Here is a 13,279-nt window from a genome sequence, read left to right as displayed (position 1 = left end):
TTCCTCCTTTCCATCTTTTCTCCCTTCCTTACTCCCTTTCCTACTTCCTTCCTTCCATCTTTTCTCCCTTCTTTCCTTCTTTTAATCTTTTCTCACTTCTTACTCCCTTTCCTACTTCCTTCTTTTCTCCTTCCTTCCTTCCTTCCATCCTTCCTTCCTTCCTTCCTTCCTTCCTTCCTTCCTTCCTTCCTTCCTTCCTTCTTCCTTCCTTCTTCTTTCCTTCCTTTCATCTTTTCTCACTTCCTTACTCCCTTTCCTACTTCCTTCCTTCCTTCCTTCTTTCCTTCTTTTCTCCTTCTTCCTTCCTTCCTTCTTTCCTTCTTTTCTCCTTTCTTCCTTCCTTCCTTCTTTCCTTCTTTTAATCTTTTCTCACTTTCTTACTCCCTTTCCTACTTCCCTTCTTTTTTCCTTCCTTCCTTCCTTCCTTCCTTCCTTCCTTCCTTCCTTCCTTCCTTCCTTCCTTCCTTCCTTCCTTCCCTTCCATCTTTTCTCCCCTTCACCCAAAAACAGCACAAGGGTTAGTAATCCAGCTATATCTTTGTTAATCTTGGAGTGTATAAGTGACGTGAGGCGTAACTCTCTCGTAGAGCGTGTAGTTGATGCAAAGCTGAATAAAGAATAATCTGATATTAAGCCGAGTCTCGACGCTGCAGGTCCAGGTTACGGACCGGGACCTGGAGTCGGATCCAGGATGTGGAGGATCAAAACTTCTGAACAACTTTTAACAACAAAGAGCAGCTTTTCTGCAGAGATTCCTCCTCTGATTTTAAAAGCACCACTTATATCTAATATTCCTTCAGAAATGAGCAGAACTGCAGCCGAGGAAGCAGAGCACTTGAAAGAAATCTCAGAGTTTTAAACACGATTCTTCTCCAGCACCTGCTGCTCTCCCGAGGATCCGACTCCCAAAACGATGAGACGCTGCTTCGCTTGATAGAATCAGAAATAAAATCAGATCTAAAACCAGAGCTCAGCTGCAACAGAGACCTGAGAGTTACGTTGGTTTTATTACTGATGATTAAAAATCATCGTGAGAGAGAGGAAGATGGACAGAGAAGACAGTTATGAGTTACAGCTTCTCTTTGAATAGCTGCACTTTAAAACTATTTATTTTATTATTGATCAGACTAGTTTATGTTTCAGTTTTCATTTATTTATAAAATTTAAATAAAACTAAATTGATATTATTTTGATATAACGTAAAAATGATGATAAATGATTTTGAAATAGAAAGAGTTTATGATTATATATTTTTCGGTGTTATTGACCATAAATTGTGCTGCAAGCCACATGTTGATCATTTAAAGGCAAGGTTTCTAAATCAATAGGAATATTGATCAGAACCAGGACATCCTCACTCATGACTCCCTGAATATGTTATTGTCTCATTCATCACTTATTGTGTGGAAATCTGGGGAAAATACATATAAAAACAATCACAGACCTGATTTTTATCCTAAAAAAGAGCCATTAGAGTTAAAAACAAAGCAGATTATCGAGAACCAACAAATAGATTATTCATAATTTCAAATGTGCTTAAATTCAGAGATTAGTGGATCTTAAAACAGCGCAATTTATGTTTAAAATCAAGAATAAAACACTTCCTGACAGCATTCAGCAGCTCTTCCAGAGCAGAGTTAGAAATATGAACTAAGACGAACATAAATGTTCAGGAAAACAAAGAACCAACGTTAAACAACGATGATCTCAGTGACAGATTAATCTGTGGAACAGTTTAGATACAGAAATGAACATGTGGAGCACGTTATTACAATTCAAGAGCACCTATAAATACAAAATGATTATATATATATATATATATATATATATATATATATATATATATATATATATATATATATATATATATATATATACAGTATATACAGTATGCATGTGTGTGTGTGTGTGTGTGTGTGTATGTGCTTATATATATTTATACTGTATGGAATGATATTTAGTAATGACATGTGGAATATGCTGTATATTTGTGTACAGTTTATTTTGTTTATACTCGGGCAACTTCTCATATGGATTTATTTATGTATTTTGCTTCATTCTTTAAATCCTAAATGCACTAGTTTTTAAAAGCTAACTTTTTTTTTTCTTAGGCTTCAGTCTACACCTGTCGGTCCTTAGTTAAAATTGTATATATATATATATATATATATATATATATATATATATATATATATATATACATATATATATATATATACATATATATATACATATACCAAAAAATGGTATTACACTGATGATTTACACATGTACTTTGGGTTATTTGTGTTGTGGAAATTGAAAGGACCAATAAACTAAAAAAAAAAAAATAAATAAATAAAAAAGACTTCTAAGACCAAACACATAATAGCTGTAGAAACCCTCTGCTGCCTCAGTACGGTGGCCAACAAGGGCCAAACGCTCCAAACCTGCAGGGGGCGCTCTCGGCGTAACAGCTCAGTGGACACACGGGACGTAGAGAGACCGAACAGCTGACTGCAACGTTAAAATATAATAAAGAAACGTCTCGTAGTGTACAGTGATGTACAGTGATATAAACATCGTATATAAATATAGTCAGATAAAAATCACATTACCGTTCAGCTGTTCGGTCTCTCTACATCCCGCGTGTCTGTTCATTGAGCTGTTATTCCGAGAGTGCCCCCCTGCAGGTTTGGAGCACTTCCTGTTGCAGTGACCGGTTATGAAGCGTTTTTCTTTTGAAGATGTTTCTTGTTTTATATGGTTTTGTGCTTTGCATCGTTTCTCTATTTGCAGCGTTTGATGATGCTGCATTTGTCTTAGTTTTTTGCAGCAGGTTTTTTCATTTGCACCACGTTCCTCTTTTTGTTCCTCGTTTTGAGTTTGTGAATTTGAATCGTTTCTGTACTTGAAGCCGTTTTCCTGAACTGAAACGCATTAGGCCGTTGCAGTGAGTTTGAACCTTGTCGGCCACCGTAGAGCAGCAGATGCTCATCTCTCAGAGACGGGGCCTCGTCAGGACGTCCATGTGGTTTTAATTTGGCTGTGAACGCGTGAACTGCCCGTCCTGCTGGTCAACCTTCTGCAGATGGTCGACCTCCAGCAGATGTTTGACCTCTAGCAGATGTTTGACCTCTAGCAGATGTTTGACCTCCAGCAGATGTTTGACCTTCAGCAGATGTTTGACCTCTAGCAGATGTTTGACCTTCTCTTGACCTCCAGCAGATGTTTGACCTCCAGCAGATGTTTGACCTCCAGCAGATGTTTGACCTCCAGTAGATGTTTGACCTCTAGCAGATGTTTGACCTCCAGCAGATGTTTGACCTCCAGCAGATGTTTGACCTCCTCTTGACCTTCAGCAGGTGAACTAACCTCCTCTCGTTCTCTGGCAGGACTCTGGCTCAAACCCACCCGGACGTCGCGGATGAGGGAGAAGAGAGCCGACTTCGTGGCCGGATGTCTGGGAGGACGGATCGTCGTCGCCGGAGGTTTAGGTCAGTATTTACATCATGGATCTGAAAACCTCCGGTACAGAAGAACAGTGTTAATCAGGGCTGGGGATCCATTCAAATCTTAAGAATCGATCCGATTCTTAAGATTCAGAATCGATTATCAAGATTTGATTAGATTCTATTCCAATATTGATTTGGGTTAGTGTTTTTTGAGCTGTTGCATGAATTATATAACTGTAGTTCTGCAACATATTAATACTAGTATTATATTGAGATTAAACAGCAAGTATTGCCAGATAATGATGCTGTAAGGACCAATCAGCTCCCAGAATGCTTTGCAAAAACATCTTGGGGCAGAATGACCAAACAGATCCAGGGAGGAAACAGAGACGGGTGAAATTAGTTTTATTTTTTTCCCACATTCCGTTTAAATTTTTTCCATTTTCGGTCTATTTTGGTTTTTAATTTTTGAGAATTCGTTTTTTAGCATTTTATGCAAATGTAACCCCAAGAAAGTATATAAAGTAATGAAATATAGACAATTTATGCAATTATAACTGAAAACTTTAATATTTTCATACCTTTAAACATATTTAAAGCCAAAAACATGGCACTAGTTATTCTTATGTCCAACAAAACTTTCCTTTTTTGGACATAAACTAAAAAGTTGTAATGTAACGATGAAAATAAATTGATCTTTAGACATAGAAACCGATTTTTAGGAATTAATATGAGAATCAATTTAGAATCGAAAAATCGTTTTTTTCAACACAGACATATTAGTATAAAGAATAAACTAAAGAGGGGGAAGAACTGCCTTGGGGGGATCCAGTGCAGGAACAGATCTGGTCAGACATCACCCCGTTGTGTCCTATCAGTTAAAAAGTTGAGCCCACAAGGTTTTTGCCCAGATTAAATTGGTCTAAAAGTCTTTCTATTAAAATATGGGGTTGGATCGTATTAAAAGCAGAGGAGAAGTCAATAAATAAAAGTCTGGCATATCTTCCTTTACCTTCCAGGTGTTTAAAAAGCATGTTTGTCTAGAGCAGGGGTCGGCAACCCAACATGTTTTAGAGCGATATTGGACCAAAAACACAAAAAAACGTCTGTAGCGTTCTGTATGTCTGGAGCCGCAAAAAAATGAAAAGTCTTGTATCAGCCTTAGAATGAAGAAACACATGCTGCATGTTTCTATTTTAGTTATAAATGGGGGAAGATTATTTTTTTCATTATGCACTTTGAGAAAAAAATTTAAATGTCGAGAAAAATGTTGAAATGTCGAGAAAAAAGTTGAAATGTCGAGAAAAAAGTTGAAATGTCGAGATTAAAAAGGAAAGGAAAAAGGAAGAAAAAAGGAATAAAAGAAGAAAAAAAAGAAAAAGAAAAAAACAAGAAAAAAAGAGAGAAAAGGAAAAAGAGAAAAAAAGAGAAAAAAAAGGAAAAAAAGAAGAAAAAAAAGGAAAAAAAAGGTCAAACTATTTTTGAAAAAGCTCCAGGGAGCCACTACCGCGGCTCTGGGGCCGCGGGTTGCCGATCCCCGGTCTAGAGATACAGTTGCGTCTTCAACGCCTCGCCGTGGCCTAAAGGGAAACTGGAATTGGTCCATATCGAGACTGAGTCCCTCTTAAAATTGCATTTCTTATGATTTTTTCAAAGGTTTTCATGACAAGAGAGCTCAGAGCAAAAGGCCTAAAATCATTCTATACTTTGGGGCACCTTGTCTTCGGAACTGGAACGATAACAGAATCTTTCCAACGCACTTAATCGTTTCAGATCATCAAACAAATCTAAATATTAGACAAAGATAACACAAGTAAACTTAAAAATGCAGTTTTTAAATGAAGGTTTTTATTATTAAGGGGAAAGGAAAATCCAAACCTACATGGCCCAGTGTGAAAAAGTGATTGCTTACGACCATATTTCACTGTTAATATATATAAGTATAATGTTCCTTTTATGCCAGATCTAATGGGACATACACCTTCCAAAAATCTCTACTTTTGTCTTTTGTCATGTTTTTAAAAACTGCATTTTGTGTTTACTTGTGTTATCTTTGTCTAATATTTACATTTGTTTGATGATCTGAAACATTTAAGTTTGAAAAAAATGCAAAAAAATAAGAAGTCAGGAAGGGGGCAAACACTTTTTCACACAACTGGATGTAATTCCTCTAATTTGAGCCTAAATGAAAACGCCAAAGGGAATTAAAGCACATGTATTTACATGTGTTTGGGGGGCGGGGGTTAAACGTTATTTTAGCTGCTTCATGTCAACACTCGTCCATTTCCCTCTTAAACCCTCAAATCTGGAACAGTTTCAAGGTTTCAGGTGTTTGAGGAGCTCGTTCATGTTTAATGTTGAGTAAACTTGGACATTTTTAATTGATATTAAAGTTAAAAACTATCTACAGGCTTTTCTCTTTAACTCGTAGCAGCAGAACTGATAAAGCCCCTCCTTCCTAAACACAGACAAATTAATTCTCCGTTAAGTTTCCATTTTCTCCTCGGCTGCCCAGCGTTTGTTAAGTTAATACGGCGTGAACAGAAACACAGAGCTATATTAATCAGGAGGACGTTTGTTTCCTCTTCTGTCGGGTTAATCAGCACATCCATCGTGTTTCCGGGTCAGAACTACATCCAGAACCCCTTTCTATGTTAGCAAACCCCCTCTATTACCGCTTTAACACCAAACTGCTTCCAGTGCTGGTTCTGGTTCACAACTAGTTCAACTTGGAACCAGCTGAGAATCGTTTTTTTTTACTGTCATCAGGCAGTTCAAAAAAATCAAAAATAAAAAATGTGTAAAACCCTAGCAATATTAAGTAAAACTAATTATTTTTTCTGTCAAAGAGCAAACTTTGAACCTTTGGGCCTTTGAACGGCAAGTATAAAAAGAAAGAAGACGGGACTATCAACAAGAACGCAGTGATTTGTACATTTTGTAAAAAATAATGTTCCTATCACTTGAGCTGCTCCAGCCTGAATTATCATTTAAACGCTAAACATGTCCGGACAAGTTCCACTGTAAACGTTACAGAACTAGTGCTAGCTTGAGCTCACTTCAAACCCAATCGCAAAGTGTGTTTCTGCTGATTGCAGGACAATTTCAATCCTGGAAGACGATCAAGGAGGAATGGTGTCATAACCAAACCGTGTTAAAACACAGATGCACGACCAACTGAACAAGATATTTTTTCTTTTGAATTTCATTTATGAAACACATTTCACCAATAAAAATGGGATTCTTAGTGGATTCAATTGATTAGTCATGCACTGCAATTTTGTAATGTCCAAGAATTCAAATTCTTTATTTGGGTACCTTTAGCAGATATGAGATTAAAATGCGATTAATTAGATTAATTCATTATAAATCATTTAATTAATCGCCTGACGGCACTAATTATTACCTATTAAAGTGAAACATGGAGCTGAACCTCCAGATGTTCACCCCGATGGACGGTGCTGAGCTTTGACTGGTGGCGTGGAGACGGTCCAGGAACGCTGTTGGGGGGTTACATCCCCGAGCAGCCGAACCGTCAGACACCAGCCACGTGTATCACCATGGGGGGGGACAGATGTGACGCGTATCACCATGGGGGGGGACAGATGTGACGCGTATCACCATGGGGGGGGACAGATGTGACGCGTATCACCATGGGGGGGGGCAGATGTGACGTGTATCACCATGGGGGGGGACAGATGTGACGTGTATCACCATGGGGGGGGACAGATGTGACGTGTATCACCATGGGGGGGGCAGATGTGACGTGAACACATGCTCCCCAGCAGGTTCGTGCAGGTCTGATTTGACCTGAGAGGACGTGTCTGCGTGAAAACAAGAGCAAACAAGAGCAGCAGGAGGTGAGAGAGGCTGAACATCAGAGACAGGAAACAGTCGGGTAATTACACCTGGGGATACGAGCCGGAGAGCTGCACGCCGGCCGCTGTCGCCCCCTGCTAGGTGCAGCGGCACCTCGGCCTGGAAACAAACCACCAGCTGAGACGTGTTCAGGACAGCTTTTAACACAAACAGATTAATACACATTTACACTCTTTATCCATGATACTAACAGAACAGGTACAATCGTGTACGTAAGGGATAATGCCCTTTGAGGTTCCATTAACATAAATACATGGACTTGGCAGAGGCAAACTGTCCTCCGCCAAGTCCATAAAAAAACATAAATATTAAATCAGTTATTCATGCTTTAATGTGTTTTCAGTGTAAATCATTAGTTTTATAACCAGCCACAGCTGAGGGACTATTTAATCTCTCGTCTGCAGCCGTTGGAACCTGGTAAATTACATTACATTATAAGTTTTTTAACAAGCCATAACTCAGTTTCCATGGTAACGGGGGATATTCTAGTCCGCTCAGCTCGACTATTTTCTTTTCTCTCCTCTTCTGCATCCCAGTCATCAAAATTGTTAAATTCACCAAATAAATTAAAATAAATTAAAAAACTTGTTTTCTAGGTGTAGGATATCACTTTTAACCGACACCTGCCAGCCAATCAGAATGGAGTATTCACACAGACCGTGGTATAAAATGAAATGAAAGACATGAAAATAAATAAATAATAATAAACAAAAAATAAAAGACGAGAGAGAAAAATAAGAAATACAAAAGGTTAACAGGAGGTGTTCATAGGTCTGTTAATGCTTCTGTTACTATAGCGACCAATGATCACTGAACTGGTTCGTTTTTAGCCTCAATCTTGCTGTAATTTTATGTCTTATCCTCTCTCTCCGGTGTGTCGTGCTTTCAGCCAGTTAATGACTGTTATCATTTTTTTGGCGACTAAAAGCAGAATTCTCAGTAGAGAAGCCGGATCTCTCTCCATCATATCATCTGGAAGTATAACTGGTATGACTAGGGCCCCGTAGTAAAATCAACAGGCAGAATCTTTAATCTCTAATTCAAACTTCCAGAAACCCGTGAGCTTGTGATGTGATGACGGGGGCGTCAAAGTACCGCATCTTCACCTTCCAGTCAAACTCCCTCCATAATGGGCTATTAGTCCATCTATGTCCTGCTTTACCAGATCTTTAATAAAACCGTCTGCTGAGTAATAAAAGCAGATATTCCAGTCCCAACGAGGAGCCTGTAGCGGCTGGTTTTTCATCACACCGTCTGGTTTGGTTCAGGAAAGGTTTGGGTTTGAGTCCAGAGTTCAGGACCTTCCTGAGATTAAAATAATAAATAAATTCACCGCCTGTCCAGAATCCAGCCGAGAGCTCAGACGGGTCCAGCTGTAGCAGCTGCTAAATGTGCTGATCTCTGACTTCCCACAATGCCCTCTGGCGTCACACCACCACCACCATAGCCTTAATCCTTGAACTTTTATCTTTTTTTTTTTTAATTAACTATATTGTATGTCAGGGTGCATTGGTCTCCCAGTTTTTATTTATTCGTTTATTATGCTTATTTTTCAGTCAAAATGTCAAAGCACTTTGTATTTCATGTACCTGGATGAAAGGTGCTATATAAATACAATTTGATTGATTGATTGATCACGTTTCCACGACGAGCTTCATCTTCAGCTTCACGGATCCTCGTCATGACTTTAGGCCTGTGTTGAAAAAATCTATTTTCCGATTCTAAATCGATTCTCATATTAATTCCTAAAAATCGATGTGTGTCTAAAGATCGATTTTTTTTCATCGTTAAATTAGAACTTTTGGTATTTTTTCTTCAATTTAGAATTGATGTTTGGAGATCCCTTTTTTTGTTCATATTTTGTTGGGTAAAGTTCCCATGCTGAGGCTTCAGTACTGACGGGGTTTCATGTCCAATAATCCCAGAGATGTAATAACTTTACCTTCAGCTTTCACACAATCTCTTATTTTGCTAAACAGACGTGGAAACCGGAGCTGTCCAGTGCTGAAGTCAGAGTCCTGCATCTTATGGTGATTAGGCCTGTGTTGAAAAGATCGATTTTACGATTCTAAATCCATTCTCATATTAATTCCTAAAAATCGATTTGTATGTCTAAAGATCGATTTTTTTTTTTTTTTTTTCTTGCGTCATTACATTACAACTTTTGGTAGTTTTTTTGTTTATGCCCAAAAAAAGGAATGTTTTGTTGGACACGAGAATAACTGGTGCCATGTTTTGCCTTTAAATATGTTTAAAGGTATGAAAACAGTAAAGTTTTCAGTTATAATTGCATAAATTGTCTATATTTCATTACTTTATATACTGTCTTGGAGTCACATTTGCATAAAATGTTAAAAACCAAATTCTCAAAAATTAAAAACCGAAAAAGACCGAAAATGGAAAAAAATTAAAACGGAATGTGTTAAAAATAAAACTGATTTCATCCGTCTCTTTTTCCTCCCTGGATCTGTTTGGTAATTCTGACCCACGATGTTTCTGTTTCAGTTCTATCAGCATTCTGGGAGCTGATTGGTCCTTACAGCATCATTAGCTGCAATACTTGCTGTTGAATCTCAATATAATACTAGTATTAATATGTTGCAGAACTACAGTCATATCATTCATGCACCAGCTGAAAAAACAGTTTTAATAACACTAACCCAAATCAATATCGGAATCGGATCGAATCAAATCTTGATAATCGATTCTGAATCTTAAGAATTGGAATCAAATCCATTCTTGACATTTGAATCGACACCCAGCCTTAGTCATGATGTTCGTGTCCAGCATCCGACGCGGCGCGTCGATGATGCTGTTCGTCGTGGAAACCGGTTCCAGAGAACGAAATCAAGAGCCAGGAATCCTGCAGAGATGCACGACGTCAGAAACTCGTTCAGGCCAGAAAACTTTCCACAGAAACAGAGAGACGGTTCGACAGTTTGGTTTAAAGGAAGTTAACAACGAGCAGCAGAGAGGAGGAAGCTGAAGAGGAGGAATAATTGAGGGCAGAGGATCAGGAGGAGGACTGATGAGCGGGGTTGGGAGTCGTGATTAAGAGAGAAATGTTTCAGAAGTATTACAGGAGAGAAGAACGTCGGGGGGGTGACTGGTGAAGTGGCAGGAAGCCTCTGAGCATCCGGAGCATCCGAGTGTCTTTGTTTCTCTGCTGAGTTCAGAAGGAAGATGAAGGAGGTGAAGAAGCCCGACGCGGCGCTTTGTTCTCCCAACAAAACGAGGATAATAGTCGTTCTTAGACGCTGTTCGGGTGGCTGCTGTGATGTGGGGTCTCCATGGAAACGGGAACCACTCAAGCGGCGGAGGAGGGAAAGGTGATCAGAGCTCAGAGAGGGGGACGAAGCTTCCAGCGTCGCCATGACGACGCCTGCTTCCAGCACTTGTTGCTGGGTCGTGTGCCGGAGCCGTCCGGAGGAGGCGGTCCGGCTTTAAAGTGTCGGATGAGCAGCGTCTGAGGGAAAGAACTGGTTCCAAGGTAGCACCAACTCTTTGTTGCTCTACATCAGGGGTGTCAAACTCATTTTGCTTGGCCGGCCAGATTTTACCAATTTTTTTCTCGCGGGCCGCACGCTCAAAATAACAAAAACGGTGCGAAACATTTTTTTCTAATTCTTTTTTTTAATTTTACTATTGTTATCTAATCCAATATCAGTTTAGTTAATTTTAAAGGAAATATGCACTTTGTTTAAACTCTAATTAGGTAAAATATATTTCTTCAGGATCTTTTCTTGAAATTTCTCGGGTTTTTTTTCAAATTATGTAAAATACTTTTAATATCATTTTAAAAAGATAAATAGAAACAAGTATGTTGTTCTTTATATTTCGAGTGTTTCTTTGTGATTTAGAGATTTTTCCAGTACAATTAAGTGTATTTATTTTTAAAAATTGGCGCGGATATTTACGCTGAAAAAGTCAGCACTTCTCTTTTAACTGTTTTACTTTGTCACTATCCTCGTATTCAAAACTGAAATTCTCAGAATAAATATCTTCTATCACCTTTTTCGCAGTGATATTTTTCCTGCGAAAATATATAATAGTAGTCAGTTAATAAAAATAAACGACCGTCTACAAAGAAATAAAATCGGCAAATGCATTCTAGAAAACTAAAAAAATGTTGAAAACTGCTCTATTTGTGGAATAACGATGGATTTGTAGAAGAAATATATTATCGGATATGCTGCGATTCATGGCAAATATTTATGCCTTCCTTTTTAGTAAATTAACATTTGTTTTTTTTGCGTTGGAAACTTCTCACGGGCCGCATGAAAACCTCTCTCGGGCCGCACATTTGACACCCCTGGTCTAGAGGAAAGAACCTCTTACGTAAGCGGAGGGGGAGGAGTTATTAAGACCAACGGCAACAGCAAAACTGGGAGACGGAGACATTTTCAAATAAGAATGAATCTGGATGCAGCAAAGCATCATGGGAGGAGGAGGAGACGACCTGTCGTTTAGAGATGTGTCCACGGAGGAGCTACGTGGACCAAGTCCTGTTAGAGCAGATACCTTGTTATGTTCATGCCAAGTAGTGGCATGACCATATTGCAATCGTCCAGAATGGCCCAAATGGCAATGTTGCTAGCATTTTGCTAACAAGCTAAAGTCGCAAAAAGTCCCACTGTGCACCAGCGGGTGTACAGCATGACCCCGCTCTGATGTGGAAAAAAAAATCCCCAAAAAATAAAACACGCCCGAGAAAACCTGAAAAATGAAGGCGATATATTAGTATACAGAAAAGGTTTCCCTTTTCTTATCATTATTCCGCACTCTTTTTTCGTCCGTTAATACGGTCCGAACCGCAACGTGCACCCATGCATGCCATACATCATTAGATACGTCTTCATCGTGCCTCGATGGGCATTACTTTTCTCAGTCAAAAGTGTTACCGTGGCAACACCTTAAATGATGATGGGAGGGATGTTCCTTTGGCTGACTGGTCAGCGTGCCCGTCCTTCGGCGGTGAGATCCCGGTTCGATTCCCTTCAAGATCTTCCCGTTTTGCTACAAATGATGAAGGGAGGGATAATGCTAAAAGTCTGGCTGGTGTGTCTCAGGGTGGCAGTTCAGGTTCATTAGATGCTGATAAGGATTTGAAGGACAAGGATAATGTGATGTGTTTCTACTGTAAGAAAATGGGACATATTGTGGCAGGCTGTCCTGTTTTGAAAAGGCGAAATACAAAATCAGTAGCTTTGGTAAATAAACTCTGTAAAATCATAGACAAAACTGTGGTGGCTGAAAGGTCCAGTGAGCTGGCAGGTTTTGCACCATTTGTCATGGCTGGGGTTGTTTCCTTGCCTGGTAACAGTTTTGGAGTTTCTGTGACGATGCTACGGGACACGGCTGCCTCCCAGTCTTTTATTCTGGAGGGAGTTTTGCCATTGAGTGATGACTCTGCTGTGGGTTCTGATGTTCCAGTGTTGGGGTTTGGCATGCAGGGCATAGACGTGCCTTTGCATAGGATCTCGGTTGAGTCAGATCTTTTTTCAGGGGAAGTGGTTGTGGGGGTGTGTTCTAGTTTCCCGATTAAGGGAGTTTCTTTTTTAATGGGGAACGATTTGGCTGGTGGAAAGGTTCTGGTTACACCTGAAGTGACGCCGATCCCGGTTAGGCAGTCTCCAGATGAGCTGGCTCAGAAGTTTCCCAAGGTTTGGAGTTCATTTTTGTTTGGTTATGAATAAACTCAGTTTTTATAACGCAACTACTTGACTTCTGGTAATTGTGTTCGGCCTCTTTATTGAGCCTGTTAGGGGCCGTAACATAATTTGGGGGCTCGTCCAAACTTTCTGAAGACTTTTGAAGTTTTCAGTGTGGTTTATGTGGCATCCAGATTTGGTGGCTTAGTGGCAGTAGGCCTGTGTTAAGCTGGATGTCTTAGGTAACTTGTGCTTTTGGGCATTTGTACTGTGTGTTGCCTTTTGTGTGTTGGTAACTTTGTGTACACAGTTTTG

General features: G+C 39.4%; 1 protein-coding gene across 2 annotated transcripts in view; it reads left to right on the top strand.

Annotated features, from left to right (window-relative positions):
* The window catches only part of LOC133457501 (kelch domain-containing protein 8B-like), a 277,606-nt gene that overhangs the window by 252,611 nt on the left and 11,716 nt on the right, over nt 1–13,279 (top strand). For both annotated transcript variants that reach the window (XM_061736838.1, XM_061736839.1), the window contains exon 5: nt 3,375–3,476. In XM_061736838.1, the coding sequence (XP_061592822.1) occupies nt 3,375–3,476 (102 nt within the window). The remainder of the gene's footprint in view (nt 1–3,374; nt 3,477–13,279) is intronic.

The sequence above is a fragment of the Cololabis saira genome, chromosome 12, assembly GCF_033807715.1.
Source record: "Cololabis saira isolate AMF1-May2022 chromosome 12, fColSai1.1, whole genome shotgun sequence".
Lineage (NCBI taxonomy): Eukaryota > Metazoa > Chordata > Actinopteri > Beloniformes > Belonidae > Cololabis > Cololabis saira.
This window is presented reverse-complemented; position numbering and strand designations above follow the sequence as displayed.